Raw genomic sequence first — 19,449 nt, forward strand, 5'->3', positions numbered from 1 at the left:
AGACGCGGTCAGCATTAGAGTTCTGAAGCCATTACAACTCACCAGACGCTGCGGCGGTGGACCCCACACGCCCCCACCCACCACACCCTCATCCCCATCCCGTCCCCTCCCTCCTCCTCTACACAAGATGTAAAACCCACGGTCCAGGACCAAAGGAGTTGCTTCAGGGACAGGGTGAGGGGCTGTGGGCAGAGAAGAGCCACTTGGAAAATAATGAGGCCTGGTGCATCACACGGGGAAACTGAGGCCAGGAGGAGGATGCGATCGAGTCAATTTATTCAGAGCTGATCAGGGCCCCGGCATCCCCAGGAGAGGATATTTCTCCCACGAGTGACCAGAAATGGTCATTAGGAGACGGGAAGTGGAGGAGGAAAACGGAGATGAAAACTTCTCAACAGGTCCAGAGAGCCCACAAGAGGGGCGACGGGCGTCAGGGGCAGAGCTCCCGACACCCTTGATCCTCGGCAGGGAGTTTCCTTGGGGTGGAGGTGTGGGGAGTTAGTGGCCAGGGACCCCAGGCTTCTGGCTACAACCAGGCGGGAATCAGACACCGAGAGCCGTGGCTTCAGAGGGGATGTGTCTGTCTTGGCTGGGTGGGGTCCCCGAGCCTCCTGTGGGCCTGCACGTGTCCTTTGCTAAGGGGCATTAGGAGGAGACGGTAAGCACTGGGCTCCAGGAAAGCCCAGGGTGCCGGGGCCAGTGGGCAGGGCTGGGGCAGCCTCCAAGACCCTCCCCCTCCAAAATCTGAAATTCAGGGCACTGGACAGGGGCAGTGAAGCAGGGAGCTACGAGGCCACAGAGTTTGGAGAAGCAAAGCCAGCACACGACACGGGAAGGCACAGCACACCACAGAAGCCAACTGGGGGTGGAGGGGGGTGAGGGAGGTGGGCGGGTGGGTGGGCAGGGCAGAGGCCTGCAGGCTCCCCCGGTCCTGTAGGCCCAAGACTGACCCCCACCCGCCCTGCCCCACTCCCTCCTACCCCACCATCACTGGGTCCCCAAGTCCTGCTGCCCATGGGGCATCTGTCACAAGACATGAGACAGAGGAAGGATTTTAGTCGCCCGGATTTTACAGGCAAGGTCCAGAGAGGGGACGCCATGCCCTTTGAGGTCCTGCCACAAACCAGGGCGGGGCCTTCCTGCTCGGGTCTGGGGAGGGACGGGGGAGCCCGGAGGCTGTGAGCCCGAGGGGGGAGGGGACGGGGCGGGGCGGGTCCCTGCCTCTGACGGTGGCATGGCGGCGTTCCCTACCTCGCACGTAGAGGTTGGCGGGCGAAGAGTAACGCACGCCTGCGTTGTTGGTGGCCACGCACTCGTATTTGCCCTGATCTGTCTCCTCGCTGCTCTCGATCTGCAGGGCCCCTGAGGGGAGAAGGGAGAGAACTTGGCCATTTAGGGCGAGGTTGTCCCAGGGTTCATTTGGCCTGTTCTGTGTTCTGGTGGGGGCCAGCAAGGTGTCACAACACCTGACTGTCACCTGTGCCCCCATGGCCTTGCTCAGAGACCTGAATTTATGCAGTGTTTGACATCATTAACCTTGATGCCCTTCAGTGCCTGTAAGTAAGCAGAGACAGGGTGGCATTTCTCCCAAGAGTGTCTGGCCCCTTCTGAGGGAAGCGCCAGGCTTTAGGACAGCCGAGGGCACTGGGGCCACCACACACACACACCACACACACACACACCACACACACCACACACACACCACACACACACACCACACACACACCCACCACACACACACACCACACACACCACACACACACACCACACACACACACACACCACACACACACACACACCACACACACACACACCACACACACACACACACCACACACACACACCACACACACACACCACACACACACCACACACACACACACCACACACACACACAACCACACACATACACACACACACACACACACACACACACAGCTAAGGGAAAGTATGCTGAGAACGACAGGGACCAAGTACATTTGGAATCACAGGCTGGGATCAAAACCTCCCTGGCCTGAACTTGGTTGACAAGGAGCTCCAGCTTCTTCTGAGTTGTAAGTCTGAGCCACAGGTCCATATTCCAGACCCTCATGTCCTCAAAGAACCAAGTGACTCTCCTCAAGAATGTCTGAAACTGTGACCCCAGCCCCAAGTTCATGGGGACGAGATGCTTTTCCAAAGCGTCTGCAGTCAGGTCTGAAAGCATCACCCTCCCAAATCAAGTTGAGGCTGGCGTCTCCAAGTGTGTTTGAAACCATGACTTGGATTGGAGAATGAGCTGGCCAGGCGTGAATAATGAACTTAGATAAAGAAGAGTTCTTTTTTTTTTCTTTTTTCCAAGCATGTTTAAAATCACAGGCCCCTGATCCCAGGTCTTGGTGACCGTGTGTGAACATGGAAGTCCTATCTTCTTGGAGTGTTTGAGATCACTGATCACAGGCCCTGGCCTGCGACCTGTAACGATGAATGAGTCCCTGGAATATTCAAAATCGCAAACACAGCAGTGCCACATGTTCATGAAAATGAGGCCTGCCCATCTAAAACTCCAAACTTGCACATTTTCATTCTTACCATGACGCCAGGTATGTTGGAAATTTCAGGCCTCTAGCAAACACCAGAGTGGAACAAAAACCACGAGGTAAAGGTTTGAAATCACAGGCCTGGATAAAAGTCCTCGTTTTCATAAGAAAATACAACTGAACAAATATGAGTGTGTTTGAATCACTGGCTTCCATCAAACCCTCGATACTAGGAGTTCAAACTTCAACCCAAGCTCACCAGCTTTGTTTATGACTGTCCCAAAGAAGTAACTCAAACACACAGATTAGGATGCTCTCTCTGGAGGTGGCAGATAGAGCTCTGCCCCCATAGAACATCTCCTACTTCCCCCTGACCTCGAAGCTCTGGGGAAGCAGGTAGGTAGATTACTGTGGTGGCCCAGAGAGGGTAGGGAGCCTGCTCTAGGTCACACAGCATTTTGTAGCAAAGCTAAGACTGGACACTGATTCTTGCCCAGGGCTCCCAGCCGGGTCTCTTCTAGTTCCTCTGGAGCAGTTCTTGGGGGGGGTGGCGGGGGGTGGGGGCAATGGGACAGGGCAGTGATATGACACACTTAGACCTGGACTTAGAATGCCATGTCTCAGCCTGTTCTCTCAGGCTGGACACTCCTAGACTGTTAAAGATCTGAAGGCCCATTCTGTAGATTGTTTTGCAGATGGCAGAAGCAAGTCTGCAGATGGATGAGGGCTTTGCACAGTGCACTGGTCAGACAGCTGGCCCCAGCACCCCCTCTGCCCAGCCGAGTGGCCCACTGCTAGGTTTTGCCCCAGCCACAGACAGAGACAGAGACACAGAGACCAGATGGACACCAGGCAAGGCAGCAAGGAGGAAACACATGGCTGGAGTCTGGGGTAACCCCTGAGGAGCCCATGGGGGCAATGAGAGAGTGTGAGTGGACAGGTGGGTGAGGAACAGACCTCTTACCTCGGATCGGAGTACTTTCTGTAAGGGAAGCAGAGAAAGTCAGGTGAATAAGAAGGCAGTCATGGGGCCAGGGGGCCCCAGGGAGGTCAGGCCACGAGCAAGGCCTGTCCATTCTGCCCAGGGGTAGGACAGCAGCCAGCATGGCACTTGCAGTCGCTGTAGTTCTGGCTGAGGCAGGCAGAGGTCTACAGGCTGGCCAGGCCCGAGGGCTTCTTGGAGGCAGCAGGAATCTTAGGGAACTCCAGAGAAGCTGGAGCCTGGAAACCACTTGGCCAGGCCTGGGGGAGGGGGCAGGGTCACTGTATCCTGGGGAGGTCTGCGAGCCTGGCCTGGCCCTGGGTCGGGGGACGGGGAGGAGAGGTTGCCTTCCCTCTGGGCCAAGCGAGGAGGTTCACGACCTCCTCCCTCTGAGGTCCTTGGGGTCCAGCAAGGGGATGCTTTTAATTGAAGTTCAGACCGGGAAGGACGGGAGCAGCAGGGTATGGGGAGCCTTGTTAGAAAAGGGGAAAGGAGTTAGCGCCCCAGGGCCGGGCGTTACAGAAGCAAACGTTAGATCACCAACAGGCCAAGTTGGAGGACAGGGAAAGGAGCTGAGGACACGGGGAGGCCCTGCCACCTTCTTTAGCTGCCGAAGGAAAAGAGGAAAGGGCCGTCTGTCCATTTGTCTGTCTGTCTGGGCCCAGAGGAATGGGACAACTAACTCGCAGAGAGCCAGGAGGACTGGGGCCGGCAGTTTACATCACCACTGTTCTTCCAACCCCATCTATCTCCTTGCTCCTGATAGCCGGTCACACTCCTGGGGATGAGGGGACCCCAAGACCAGGGCTGGGAAGCTACCATTAGCAGCTGTCTGGACAAGAAAACAGGTCCTTCCACATGGCCCAGGCCCATCTTCCAGAAGGGTAAAGTGAGGCTGACGAGGGGCTGGGGGCTTCCCAAGGCAGAGCCAATATGGGTTTTGGAATCAGTCTCCAGCATCCAGGACTGGGACCCTGCAAGCTGAGCTGTTTGTACCCCTGCTCTCTTTGGAGATGTCCCCTACACTTTGAAGGTCACTCTACCCACGTTCCGCAAAGGCCAATGGGATTTTGCTGGTACACCACCACAGGGTTGGAGTGGGGTTGTCAGGTCAAGGCAAACTTGGCCTTGACCTCTGAGTGATGATAGAAGCCAGGGTTAAAGAGCCAGGTTCCCAACGTGGCCGAATCACCCAGGGCCCCATACTGCATTTTGAAAAACATGTATCTCTTTGTTCTTCTGGTGCCTGGGCTAGAACCCAGTGCCTCGCCCATGCTGGACAAGTACTGTACCACTGAGCTGCAGGCCAGCCCAAGATGTCCACTGGTGACTAAAGGCAGGCCAACCTCCTACCCTAAGGAAGCTAGAAGGGACGATCATAGTCCCCTGATCCATCACTCCCACCTTAGTAAGAATTAGCCGCATAGTCTGATTCAAAGCATCCAGGCTGGCTGCTGGGAAAAGAGGGTAGGAAGCACCCAGAACCAGTCCAGCCAGAAAACTTCCATCTCTGGCCCCTACACTTTGGTATAAAATCCTTTAATCACCATGTTAAAGGGCCAGGATACAGCAGGAGGCGCTGTGAAGCGTAACCCACCCCCCAGCCAGCCCTAGGCGCCATTCTGAGGTGTGGCAGGACTTTTTCCTCTTTTCCTTCTGGACTCTTCTCTCTGCAGCCCCCGGCGCTGGCCGGGGAGGACTGGGTGGGCAGCGGGCAGGTGGGCAGGGGGGAGCCGTTAGTACACATGCCACGTGGAGAAGGGACCATTACTGTCACAGTGGCTGTTAGTGTGGGGGTGGGGGGAGGACAGGAAGGGGATAAGGGGAGGGGCTGTTAGTGGTGGACGTGGCGAAGAGTCAGACTTACCAAAGGTTTCTGAACGTTTACACAGAAGGACAAGAAAAGAAAACAGGAACGTTAATGAGGGCTGCTCAGAGTTGTCTGTGCCCATGAGTGAGGACGAAAAGGATGGCGGTGGCTTCATAAAGCAGCTATGTTCTCCGAGCACCTAGTGTGTGTGTGCAGGGCTGAATCATGACGACTCACAGTCACAAAGATAATTAGGAACGTTCAGTAAAGAGACTGAGGCTCAGGGAGGGTGACCGGCCCCGGGGACACAGAAACTGGCATCTGGGCCCAGTGACCAGGCTCAGGGGCTGCCAGCCTCACAATGCGAATCTCAAGCTGCAGCTGGCGACCACCACCTGCCAAGGCCTCTTCACTGAGGCCTGTGAGGTGACAGTCAGGTGACAGTTGGGACCCATAGACTTGTTCCTGCCCAAGGTGGCAGAAACACTGGGTTACCTATTGTCTGCCCGATCTCAGGGCTTGGTCCTAGCCAGAGGAGGAGAGTGGGATAGCCAGTGAGGTCCTTGGAGGGCAGGCTGTGTGGCAGGGGATACAGAGGGCAGGGTGGCCTCCTAGGCAGGTCGTCAGGCTCTGAGCCACTGAGAAGACGAATGTATGGCAAAGTGCACATGTGGGCACCCACATGTGGCCTCACCACGCACAGGCTCCTACCTAGCACACGCATGTCCCCAGGCTGAGCAGCAATGTTCTTGTGACCGACGGGCAAGGGGACAAGCTCTGCTCTGCTTGGGGAGGGGGAGGAAGGGAGAGCCCCCCGAGTGCCAAGGGCCTGGCCTGCACACCTTGCTGCACACACAAGGCACAGACCAGGCCCCATGGGAGCCGGGACACACATACAGACATGCCACAGAAGGACAGGACAAGTGACACAGTGCATACACAGAGCACCCCACAGACATCAGGGCACGGTGGGGCAATGCTGAGACACCACCATGAGCCACCAGTACCCATGGTGGCCAAAGCCTGGGCTCCATCCCAAGGGTCACCTCAGCCCAGCCAGGGCAGGACAAATAGCTGGACTTCAGCCCCACCTCTGCTTGCCTTTGTCCACTGGGTCCGTTGCTTCAGCACTGGGGACACTGTCTCCCCACAGCTGTCTATGGCTCCCATTGCCCTCCCTGTCTGTGGCCCTTGGTCTGCCCTGGACATGGGAAATACCCGCCTGCCATCTCCTGATGCAGCTCCCCTACTCCTCCTGTGTCTTTTATCCTGATGTGCCCACTCTCGCTCTCTCTGCCACCTGCTGTGGCTCCCCATTGTCCTCACTATCCATGCCCCATTATGTACCCAGGGAAGGTGGTCCCTTGCCTGCTCCTACACCTGTGTACTGCACTTACCCACCATTCTTTGAGCCTTTCCATCACCTACAAGCAATGCTTGGTGCCTCAAAATGATGCCTCCGTTTGCATACGGAGACTCTCTCCTACCACGGCTGCAACAGTCCACTCTTTAGCATGTTTGGGTCTGTCATTGCTCCCACCATCCTCCATGGCCCCCGTCCCCTCTGTGTGCCTGCGTCCCCGTCAACTTTGTGTGCCTCTGTCCCCATCACCTGTGTGCCTATGTCCCCGTCACCTGTGTGCCTCTGTCCCTGTCACCTGTGTGCCTGCGTCCCCGTTCCGTGTGCCTCTGTCCCCGTCGCCTGTGTGACTCTGTCCCCATCACATCTGTGTGCCTAAGTCCCCGTCCCGTGTGTGCCTGCATCCCCATCCCGTGTGTGCCTGCATCCCCGTCCCCTCTGTGTGCCTGCGTCCCCATCCCGTGCCTCTGTCCCCGTCCCCTCTGTGTGCCTGCGTCCCCATCACCTCTGCAGCTTTGGAGATCTCTCCCAGTCCACTGCCCTTCAGGGTGCATGCTTGCTCTCCCTGCCTGCCCCTGCATAGGGGCCTGCACCCCACATCCTCAGCCTTCTGCACTCACCTGACCGCAGCTGTTTGATGCGTCCATTGCTGGCACTGGGGTCCACAGGCAGGAAGTCCTTGAACCAGGTGATCTCTGGGTCTGGGTTGCCACTGGCAGCACAGAGCATGGTGGCCGTCCGTGTCCTCTCCACCACTTTCAACTGGGGGCCCATGTCGATGTTGGGGAAGCCAGGGGGCAGCTGGTCCTCTGGGGGCAGAGAGGGGGAGAATGGGACAGAGGTTTGCAGGGGCCCTCCCTGCAGGGTAGGGCTCAGCCCTTTTGTCTGGGTGACCTCAGGTCTCTGCGTCCCATTGCCCCTTTCTTCCTCTGTACAATGGGAGTCTACTCTCCCTTGAGGCACTGCCATCCTCCATTGCTCCCTCTTACCACTGCAAGTCTATGCCTGTCACAACCCTACTTGTCCAGCTTTGAGGACCTCCTCCAACACCCCCCCGCACTGCTGCACAGGCTAGACTTGTGGTTCTAACCAGGGACAGCCCAGCTCCAGGGGGACCCATGGCAGTGTCTGATGTGACACCTGTAGTCATCACAGCTGGGGGAGGTGCTCCAGGCATGTGGGGGGCCAAGCCCAGGGACACTGCTTCCTTAATGTACAAGACAGCCCCCACGTGGTGATCCGTCTTCAAAGTCCACAGAGCCGAGGCCAAAGACATGACCTGGATGCTGCATCAGGCCAAGCCCATCTCTTCTAGCACAGCCACACGGTTCAGCCACTAAATTCCCTCCAGGGTCGCTGTCCCCTCCCCTCAGCTGGGCCTCCCTCCCTGTTCCTGCCTGCCTCATCCAAACGTCATCCCCTTCCCTTGTTCTAGACCCTTCCAGAGCCCAAGTGTCTTCTCCAGCGAGTGGAGGCCCACTTGTCAGGACACGTCTCAGGCACACAGTACAGAGCCTAGTAAACAGGAGGTGCTCAACAGATGAGCAAATCACTGGATCCAGTTGATAGCCATGGACAAAGTGGGGGAGGGGCCCAGGAACGGGCCCCTGGGTCCCCAGCTCCTCCTGCATGGGTGGCACGTGGTCTGGAGAGGTCAGCGGGCTGTGAGCCACGATCATGGCTCCATGGCCTCCCAGACCAGCCACTAAGCAGCCCCTACCGTGGCTCTTCGGTCCCTGGGGCAGAGGGCCCTGGGTGAGGGCCACACCTGTCACCCCCTTCACTGAGGAGGCGAGGCAGGAGGAGCGCGAGGTCCAGGCCAGCCTGGGCTACAGAGTGAGATCCTGGCTCAAAAACCCACCACCACCAAGACCCAGCAATCCCTGGCCACAGGCTGAACAGTGACCATCACAGAGCCACAACCCACGAGATTTACACTGACGCCCTGACCCCAGAACCTCAGGATGGCACTACATTTGGGAAGTTGGGGTTTTGAAAAGAGGCCATGGGGCAGTCCTAATCCAGTAGGATGGGAGTGCACATGAGGAAGGGGAGGGGGACCATCAAAAGCCGAGAACAGGGCTCACTCAGGAGGAACTGACCCTGCCTCACCTTCACCTTGGACTTCCGGCCTCAGCATTATGAGACAGTCCACGTCTGTCCCCACTGCCACCCTCCATCATTCAGCCTGAACAGAACAAAAGACCTCACTCAAGCATGATGGACAAGTGGCCAAAAAAGTGACTGATGATGACTTGCGGGCCACTGGCAGAAGTGCTGGTCAGTATAACACGAACGAGGACCAGGCTGGTGCCTAGTCCAAGCCTAGGGTCAGTGGCTAGTGGCCCAGGGACTATGGACTAAGGAGGGACACAGTGGACTGAGGAGGGACACAGCTAGTCCTGAGACACTGGCAGTAACCAGGGAAACTAGAAGACAACTAAACAATCACCAGGAAGGACACTGAAAACCTAGGGGTCACTGGACCCCCAGATGGAGAACAAAGTGCAAAGTGTGTTGCTATGTGGGTCAAGCTCAAAGTAAAAGGCTGAGTTGCAGACTCCACCACTGGGTCACATCTGGCCTCATCTGCTTTTTTTAATAAAGTTTTATTGGCACACAGCCATGCCATGTGTTTCCCCATCATCTGTGGCAAGTTTCCCACCATGACAGTGAAGTTGAGCTGCTGTGGCAGAGACCATGTGGGCTGTGGGCTGAAAATGTTTCCTCTTCTGGTGTTTTCTAGAAAAATCATCATGTCCAGGTGGAGAAAGTGCTGTTGTGTCCACAGGAAACAGCACACGTGTGTGTGCTTACAAATGCCAGAAGGGACACAGGGCACAGATGAGGGAGGTAGTTGGGGACACAGATGGCCAGAAGACACCATCCAGGGAGGGAACAGAGCCCCAGGCACAGAGCAGGGGACCAAGAGGCCAGGATGGAACCAAGGAGAGGTGGGCAAGGACCAGAATCACCTCCGTCTCCCAGGGGAAAGCCCCAGATCCCAGGTGCTTACTGTATGCCAGGTGCTGGATGGGAGGAGGGGCAGTGCCATCCTCAGGGAAAGTGAGGATGGGACAGATGCATACCTGCCCCAGGACATGCCCAGGATGGGGGAAAAGGCAGGATTTGAACCCAGGTCTGGCCACATTCCACAGAAGCTGGGCTGGGTCAGCTGTGGATCCTTCAAACAGAGCTGGGCCACATCAGGGCCTCGGGGACGGCTAGGTCCTGCTGAGGTGGCTCAGGCCCTATTCCTGGGCCTCAGGCCAGAACCACCTGCACGAGGCTCAGACTCAGGTTAAGGTCAAAACGATGGGGTCATAAAAGGTGTGGGAACACACGCGTGCATACACGTGCATCCGTGTGCAGCTCCCACGCAGACACACACACACGAGCGTTGCCTGTGTGCATTGACGTGAGGGGTCCCCGTGTGCATGTGTGGGCAGCAGCCAGCCAGAGTGCAGGGGGGGCGGCCACGGACGCCAGACGCTTCCGAGAGCCTAATTAAACAAAAACGTTCCTCGCGTACCACGCTGTGCCCGATTCCTCGGAGTTTAATTAAAACAACAGCGCAGGCGGCGTGTGCTGGGTCCACAATCAGATGGCGGGGTTGGGGGGAGGCAGGAGCGCTGGGAGGGGCCCTAGCAGCCTGGATGAAGCAGGAGGCTTAGCTGAGGGTGGGGGTAGGGCCCTGGGTGTCAGGACTGGGCGGAAGGGGAGGACAGAGCCAGCCCAAGTACAGAGATGCACAGGGTGGGGGTGGAGGGTAATGGATTCACAGCTTGTCGTCTTTGTTCTGGGAACTCTGACAGTGGAGCCTGGCTTGGGACAAGGGGAGGCAGGCCGCTGCTCTGTCTGTGCCCTGTGCTGGGAAAGGTCAGGGCAAAAATATCCCAGGGAAGGGGGCAGGGCTGAGCACAGGGACTGCCCTCTCCAGCCCCGCAACTGGCTGGGGACAGTGCGGAATCACACTGTGGGTCTCCTGTCAGAAGATGGTGAGGGACTTCTAGATGGGCACTCACCAGAGATTGGGACAGAGGGAGGGCAGGAGGGAGGGACCCCAGGTGGCCATGCAGGCCCTGCCTGTGTTCATGCTCCAGCCTCGGGGGCCATGATGGCCCGTCCACCCTGAGGGACACGAGGACCCTCTCTTTGAGTCACATGCAAGGCCGTCTCCCAGGGCCTTGGGTTTGTGGCTCATACCCATCTCGATATCCCTGCAGAGGACGTGCGGAACCCACCCACCTACAGAAGGGCTGGTGGTGGCCACCTTACTAAAACCAGAATGGCAATCACAACCAAAATACAAAATGAGCCGGGCTTGGTGGCTCACGTCTGTAATCCTTGCTATGTGGAAGGCGGCGACTGGGAGGACTGAGGTTTGAGGCCAGTCCAGGCCAAAAGCTAGAGGGACTTCACCTTGACTAATGAAAAGCTTGGCATGGTGGTGCCCACCTCTCATCCCAGAATGAGGGTCCCTGGGCGTAAAGCAAGACCCTACCTCAAAAACAACCAAATCAAAAAGGGCTGTGGCTGAGGCTGAAGTGACAGAGCACCTGTCTAGCAAGTGCAAGGCCCTGAGTGCAAACCCCAGAACCACCAAAAACTAAACTAATGATAAAGCTGAGGAGCAGCAGGGCCAGACCCCACAGACTCACTTGTCTGGTCCCTGGAACACCCCCTTGTGGCGAGTATCATTATCACCCCACCTAAGAGTCAGGCAAAAGCAGCTCCAGAGATGTTCCTTCACTTGCCTGAGGTCACACAGCAAGCTGCAAAGTGGCTGCTTTGGTGCTCAAACCCAGGGAGCACAGAGAGGCTGGCTGGGGGTCTGCCTGAACCAGGCTGTTTTACGAGAAGTAATTTCTCAGTGCACCCTGCCCACCTGAACAGGGCTAGCAAGCCGCCCACGGCCCCTGTGAATGTACGGCTAAGCGGCGAGCAGCTGTCTGTGCACTGAGCATTTGTTCGTCCTTCTGCCTCTAGGGGAGGCATCCCTCACTGTGGCTGAGCTGGGGAGGCTCCGGGGAGGAGTCAGGACCATGAGTTACCTGTTCCTCTTGAGCTGGGGAGGGCTTGGGACCCAGGCTAACTGGGGAGGGGGAGTATCACCAGGGATACAGGCAACACAGGAGAAAAGACCCGGGCAGAGACCCGAACCCCAAGAACCCTGACCACGCCCCTAGATCAAACTGAACCTGAAGCCTACCTAATCCACAGAATTTTAATTTCACAAACCAATTAATTCTTCTTATTTGAACCACTGTGAGCTGGATCAGCCTCTTGTTAGCAGACAAGCATGATTAAGAAAACACACAAGGATACCCGTGGAACCCTACTGCTTCTCTTTTGTGTGAAGGCTTAGTAGATCCAGGAGGCTCCCGGCCCTGGCAGTGTCACCACAAAATCCAAAGCAGGAAAGTTCGAGGCCACTTGGGATTTGTCCTCAAAGTCCAGAACCCAGTGCCCCTCTGCCTGCCCCGGGGGAGCTAGTACCTCGGAGGACAGTGAGCTTGGCATGGACCGTGATCTCCCCGACCGAGTTCTGGGCCACACACTCGTACACGTTCTCATCCCGGGGCGTCCGCAGAGGCTGGATCCGGAGTACAGCCCCTGAACTCTCGTCAAACTCGATCGTCTGCCACGAGTGGGGGAGAAAGGACCAGGTGAGGGTGAGGCTGGGCTCTGGGAGGGCAGTGGTCACCCCAATAGTCCTGGGTGTGTGGAAGAAGGGCTGGAGTGTGAGGGTTGGGGGCAAATGCAGAAACCAGGGCCAGGACACACAAGCAAAGGGTAGCATGTGCATGGAGGGTGACGTGGGCGTGCAAGCACTGGTGTGGAAATGTGCGTGTACACGTGTGGGTGCCGAGACTTGCGCATTTCCTTCTGCGTGTAGTGCTGTTGTGTGAAGATTCAGAGAGAGCAGGGCCTTGCCTAAAGACACACAGCACGGAGGTGGCAGACCAAAGGAGCTCCCGCAGAGCAGGCAGGGGCTCACAAGGTAGGGAGAGGAGGGAGAAGGGCTCTGGCTGGACAGGGTAGCCAGCCAGGCTCACCCAGCCTGGGGAACGCGGCTGAGAGCCAGTCCACGGCTCGGTGCCTGTGCCTGTCTGGGGGGTGCTGGTCTGAGGCTGCCCTCCTGCACCCCGACTCACCTCAAAGCGTTGAGAGTTGACCTTCTTGCCCTTCTTGTTCCAGGTCACCCGAGGCTTGGGATCACCTGTGGCCTGGCACACGAAGGAGGCCACACCTCCCGACACGCCGATCTGGTCCCTGGGCTCTTTGATGAACCTGGGTGGCTCTGGGGGCAAGAAGAGGGGAAGCTCTAGGGGTTCCGTGGGGCTATGCACAGCCACCACGCCCACCCCTGTCCAGCCGTGGGGGCACCACATGGACCCACAGAAAAGGAAGGCAAACAAGACGACGGCCACCAGGTGCAATCCCCAGCCTACCCCACAGCCTCCGTGGATGCTCGGGGCCCTGCCCGACCACCCACCTGCCCACCCGGACACCCAGACAAGACAGCCACACACTCGCATGCACACACATTCTACCCAGCTCGCCTGCTCCAACCCAGTGCCCCGGGGATGGCTGGAGACCCTTGAAGACTCCGGAGTTTCCCAAATCCAACCCCTGGAGGGCCTCGGTGGTGATCAGCCAAACCCTGAAGGGCCCTAAAACACTTGGAAGAAGATAATGTGCTCTAATCCCCTTGTGGGGAAACTGAGGCACCAAACAGGGAGGAAGAGGGTGACTGATCAGGGGATGTGGGGTCAAAGCCAGCATTCGAACTCCGAGCCCCGGGGAGCAGTCGGGGAAACAATAAATCCTTCCAACAGGATTACCCTCATCCTGGTTCTGTCCCAAGGGAAACTGAGGCATGGGCCTGGCAAGGCTCTTGCTTTGCTCCAACACAGCCAGATGAGCCAAACAGCCTCTTCTAAAACGGGCTGGCTCCCACCCCCCCCCCCCGCCCCCAAGAAGGCTTTCAACACCCTCCAGTGGGCTCCAGCAATGAGCGGCGCGAGATAGGCTCCAGTCCCCGGGACAACTCATCCACACTGTTTCCTTTTTATTGGCAGTTTTTATAGTAACCTGTGTCACCCAATGGATGCCAGATTTCCCCTGCAGCAATGCTACAGTATATCACGTAAAACTCATCTGATTCTGAGTTACTTCTGAGATTTGTATCCATGCACTCAAGGGCTGCAATACATTTGCAAGGTCCCTGGAGACACAATCTCTTGTCCAACAAAGGGGGACTGAGCAAAGGAATCAGGTAGCCAGGCAGGGGAGTATAATGCAGCTATGAAAAGAGTAGAGAGGATACATTTAAAAGGACAACTAGAGAACGAACCTATTAAATGGAAAAACGTGTAAAAAGCATAGCACATGCTACCACTGCGCAACCAGGAAGATTTTAAAGGGCAAAAGACTACATGTGTGCGTCCGTGCACGCTGTATGCACATAGGAATGTCTAAGTGATTGGGAACTGCATTTCTTGATGGCATTCTTAAATTTAGAACTATTTAAAGATGACCTGAAGTTGTTTTATGCAAAAAACATAAAAAGGTTTTTTGTTTGGGCTTTTTGAGTTTCTTTATGGTGGCACTGGGGTTTGAACTCAGGACCTTGCACTTGCTAGGCAGGCGCTCTACCGCTTGAGGCACATCTCCAGCCCTTTTTGCTTTGGTTATTTTTCAAATAGGGTCTTGTGATTTTGCTAGGGGATCGGTCTTGGACTATGATCCTCCTACTTCTGCCTCCAACATAGCTAAGATTACAGCCATGTACCATCATACCTGGCCAAGTTTTTGGCATTTTTTTTCTAAGTAAAAATTTGGGGTCTAAGGAGAAGCAAGAGTTGAACACCTAAACTTCAGCAAAACTGGGTCTCTGAGCTGCCAAGATGAGCCAGAAATAGGTGGAGTGAGTACAGGGACCACAGTGTGCTCCCAGAAAGTTCTGGGAAGTTCCCATTATTCACGGAACAACTCAGGGAGGCCTTGGGTTCCAAGTCTGGGTCCCCACAGGCCCCAACTCCTCCCATTCATGGGACAGGCTGGCTTTGAATAAAAAAGAGTCCCTCGCCCCAAGGAGAGTCTCACCTCCCTCAAGCAAGGCCCTGCTCCTGTGGATATGGCCATTTGTATCTGCGCTGGCCATCTCTCTTGGAAACCAGAGACCTCAGTGTACAGGCACATGTGACCTCACTCAAGCTGTGTGTCCCTCTGAGTGATCGTTAGTCCCCATGCAGATCTGTACAGGTTTGTACAAGGTTAGCACTCAGAAGTGACAGCCCTGAGATTTGAACCGGGGTCTCTGTCCCCACGCACACATCTTATGACCAGGCCTTCAGCCTGATCTGGGTAGACATTTTGCTCCAGGTCCCTCCCATGCTCTGCCTCCTTGGGTCGCCCTTCTTCCTCCTGGCCACAGGAGCCGTGACCTGGGGTCACATGTCCTCAGCCAAGGACATGGGGAAAAGTCACCATGGTGCAGAGAAGCCCTCCTTTGGAGCTGCGGGAAGGGAAAGGAGAGTGGCAATGACCTGTGTGGCACTTGGAGGAACACAGCTATTCCAGACAGCCCAGCCCTGCCCCTGTGGGGCCCCTGGATGACCACAGCTAGATCTGGAGCCCCCATGAACGTAGCAAGGAGGTCCCATTCCCAGGGACCCCTCGCTTCGTCTGTGTCTGCTGGCCCTAAGACTGTGAGGCCCCTGCTTGGGGCAGTAACATGGCCCCAAAGGTCCCATGCCGAGCAGATGCCTGTCCCCAGGCAGCTCTGGGACCTGAGCCAGCAAGGCAGGGCCTCCTTTACCCACTGTGTCCCCTGCTAAAAAATGTCCTGTGGACTCTTGGAATCTCCCCTTGGCTTACACACACCCCTTTTTTTTTTGTGGGCAAAGGGGCTGAGGCACAGTTAAACACTCAGGGCCAGCAAAGGCCAGGACTGCAGCTGGACAGGACCACGCTGTGTCCCCAGGCACTACCTATTTTAGGTAGGGGCAAATGTGCAGCTCACAAAGGTCAGGTGACTTGACCTGGATCACAGCATTCACCACGGGCAAAGCCGGACTGTGCATCCTGCAGAGATGAGGCTGTGGTCCTCGCTGGTCTGAGTGTCCCCACCCCGGGTGAAAAGACTGATGTTCAGAGTGCAGGTGCAAAAAGTGTGCAGCCTGGGAAGGAGACCCGGGGCCTGAGCCTCTCCCAGGGCCTGACTTGGCCCAAGTTCTGTTTTTCCACTTCAGATTCTGCCAAAAATATTTGGTGCCAAAACTGGGACCCACCCACCCCTCCCCTCCCCTCCCCTCCTCTTCCCTCCCGTCTGCTACCTACCCCACCCCACCCTAGGCCTCCCTACCCTACCCTGTCCGAGCCAGGCCCACGGCGTCCTGGACCAGATAGCGATTCTACACCGGAGATCACTCCCCAGTATGGAGGATGCACCCACTAACCACCCACAGCTCTGCAGGGCCGATGGTCCCTGCCGACAGGTTCTGGAGGACCTGGGAGCCCCATGGCTGCCAGCACTAGCCGTGGAGCACCAGGTGACAAGCGACAGAGCTCCCACGAACACATCCACCTCCTGGGGTCCAGCTGTCCCATCTTTGGAGGTGGGGGCTTGGGTTTGGTCTATGTGGCCACCAACACCCACAGAAAGAAGTCACAGGGGCCTCCAGGGAGGCACCAGGTGCTGAGGTCCTAGTCACACTTCCCTCACTGCCACCTCAACCAGCACAGTGCTCTCCCTTGGTCCAGGCTCCCACCTTACACCCCCAACTGTCCTCCCCACAGCAGCCAGGGGGCGCCCGTGAGCGCCGAGCCAGGCCCTCCCTCCCCTGCCCACAGCCCTCCATGGCTCCCGCCTCCCTCAGGCTCAAAGCCCAAGTCCTCCCTGCAGCCCACAGGGCCCTGCACGACCTGCCTGTCCCCTCCCTCCTCCCTCCGTCCCCCTCGCTCCCTCTGCTCCAGCCACACGGCCTCCTCACTGCTCCTCCATCTCCCAGGCTCGTCCTGCCCCAGGGCCTTTGCACAGGCTGAGCCTCTGCTCGGGACACCATTCCTCACACAGGGCTCATCCTTCAGCTCATTAAGGTCTCTTCTCAGAAGCCACCTCTACTGTTGCCCCAGACCCTCCCACACTCAGCTCCCTCCCTACCTCACCATCCAACTCACTTAAACTCCTCTTCCTCACTAGATAACTAGCTCCAGAAGGGGGTGCAATGTTTGCTCTGCGCTGTTCCTAATGTGGCACTTAGCAGGTGCTGTTTAAAACTTCCTGAATGAATGCATGCGTGTACACACCTATGTGGAGCAGAGTCAGGACCTGTGACCCCCACTGCACAGCCTCAGCTCCCCACCCATCAAAGGGTCGATCATTACCCACAGAGCGCAAGGCTGAAGCAGCCTGTCTGTTATTTATCCAGCCAGTATAGATGTCAGTTAACAGTTCTCATCTGGGGTGAGACGTTTTCAGCTGGCCATGGTGGCTCCCACCTATAATCCCAGCACTGGGGAGGCAGAGGATGGTGACTTCCAGATCACTCTGGGCTACATACACAGCAAGATCCCCTGTAAGTGTCACACCTCAGCCTAGCCACTTCCTGGCTGTGGCTTCACCTCCCCCTGCCTCAGTTTCCACAGCTGTGCAGCAGGCATGAGGACAGCATTTGCCTGCAGGTGTTAATCTAAATCAGTGTAAGGTACTTACTAAAAAATATCTTGAAAACAAGAAAAAGCCCAATGCAGCAGGCACCAGAGGCTCACATCTGTAATCCCAGCTACCCAGGAGGCAGAGATCAGGAGGATTGTAGTTCGAAGCCAGCCCTGGGCAAATAGTTCATGAGACCCTATCTCAAAAAATCCTTCACAAAAAAGGGCTGGTGGAGTGGCTCAAGTGGTAGAACGCCTGCCTAGCAAGTGTGAGGCCCTGAGAGCTCAAACCCCAGTGCTACAAAAACAGGAAGAAAAAGCCCAGTGCTCAGGCGGGCGCGTGTCTCCAGATGCACTGGCAGGAACACTTCCCGCGCTGTGGTGATCCAGCGTCTGCTGCGAGCCAGGCTGCAGGCAGGGCTCACCCTGTGTCCTCATCAGCAGAACACCAGGAAGTGGATGCAGTTACCACGACTGGAGTCCCATTCAACCAACCAAGGCAGGTGACAGAGGCTGAGTCACCAGCCCAAGACCACACGCGGAGCCTGGATTCAAACCCGGCCTGACCACAAGAACTTTCGGTCAGCAATGGCTCTCCCGGAACCCTCACACTGTCATGGGTCTTGGTGTCACCCCTGAAATTGACCTCCACGCTTTCTATCTTAGAGCCAGAAGCATGACTTTGTCTGTCTCTAACACACAGCAACCTCTTTAGCGCCAGGCCTTTCCATGTGCTGTCACCTCCACCAGGAAACCTATGTCCATGACTGAACTCCTACATACCCACAAAACCCCAGCCATAACGCCCAGGCTTCTCCTCCCAAGAAGACTCTCCTGGCTCAGCCTGGGAAATTTTGCCAGGCTGTGTGTCTGCCAACTGGTTCTTCCTTTCCCCGGGGAAGGTGAACTCTGAGGTCAAAAGGGACCTCGATGAGGAACAAGAGCCAGCACATGGGGTTTCATGAGGCTCCAAGAACATGAAGTAGGTACAGACTGTTCTCAGAGCGAGCCTTATGGTTTTGGGTTCTTAGGGGGTTCTGGCAGTACTGGGTTTTGAACTCAGGACTCTGTGTGAGGCAGAAGCTCAACCGCTTGACCCCATGCCCCAGCCCTACTGTGGTTATTTATCTACGAGTCTCTTGGGGCCCGGCACACAGTAGGTGCTCAGCCTCATTCACCTGACCCAGGACATTTAGGCGGGGCACACGCTCACACACGCGGACACCCACCCGCCCGTCTTACCTTCTGCCCCGCAGCGTCCAGCCAGTAGCACCAGGAGGAGCCCCACAGGCCCCACCACGGACACCATGACAGGACCCCAGGCGGGCGCCATGCTTGGCAGCGACCTCCGCCCTCTGCCCTGGCAGGGGACGGCCCCCTGCCCCTCACACGGAGGCCTGGAGCCAAGCGTCCAAAGGGGCAGCGTCTGCGGAGACAACAGAGGGTTCATCAGAGGTGTGGGAAATCCAGGAGGCTCACAGAGGAGTGCAGAGGACCAGAGGGACAGGGGATGGTCACAGGACAACAGGGAGGAAAGAAAGTGCCAAGCACCTGCTATGTGGGCTGAACCCTTGTGTCCCCTAAACTCTTAACTTTGAAAGCAAATTTCCAGGACAGAAGGGACTAGGAAGTGAGGGCTCGGGAAGTGACTAGGTCATGGCCACAGAACCTAGGGACCAAGATCGGCGTCCCTACAAGTGAGACTCTGCCCCTCTGCCATGTGAGGACACAGTGAGCCCGTGTCCCTCACAGACACCAAACCGGCCAGCCTTGACCTTGGCTTTCCAGGGTCCAGAGCCACAAGAAGCAAAGCTCTGTCCTGTCATGCTGCCCAGTGTGGGGCTTGTGGTTACAGCAGTCCCCAACCCCAGCATGAGCCAACAAGCCTGGGCCAGGCCCCTCCTCCCTGGTCTGAGCCCCTGACTCTGGACTGAGCACTTCTGGAGGCACTCTGAATCCCTGTGTCTGTCTCAGATGGTCATCTCCACATACACACACACCTGACTGCTCTTCTCTAACACCTCCCATGGCTCCCGCAGCCCCTACTCCTGCTGACCACAGCCGTCCTGGCTGAGCTCAGTCGGCCTCTAAGCCTTTACCTCTGCTATGCTCT

General features: G+C 56.8%; 1 protein-coding gene across 5 annotated transcripts in view; it reads right to left on the reverse strand.

Annotated features, from left to right (window-relative positions):
* Nucleotides 1-18,762, reverse strand: part of Ptprs (protein tyrosine phosphatase receptor type S) — a 57,169-nt gene extending 38,407 nt beyond the window's left edge. For all 5 annotated transcript variants that reach the window (XM_074054391.1, XM_074054390.1, XM_074054387.1 and 2 more), the window contains exons 1-5: nt 18,579-18,762; nt 12,830-12,975; nt 12,171-12,312; nt 7,292-7,480; nt 1,252-1,362 (exon numbers count right to left, since the gene is read on the reverse strand). In XM_074054391.1, coding sequence (XP_073910492.1) covers nt 1,252-1,362; nt 7,292-7,480; nt 12,171-12,312; nt 12,830-12,975; nt 18,579-18,669 — 679 coding nt within the window. In that variant the 5' untranslated portion in view covers nt 18,670-18,762. The remainder of the gene's footprint in view (nt 1-1,251; nt 1,363-7,291; nt 7,481-12,170; nt 12,313-12,829; nt 12,976-18,578) is intronic.
* Between the last annotated feature and the right edge of the window lie 687 nt (nt 18,763-19,449).

This window comes from Castor canadensis, chromosome 14, assembly GCF_047511655.1.
Source record: "Castor canadensis chromosome 14, mCasCan1.hap1v2, whole genome shotgun sequence".
Taxonomy (NCBI): domain Eukaryota; kingdom Metazoa; phylum Chordata; class Mammalia; order Rodentia; family Castoridae; genus Castor; species Castor canadensis.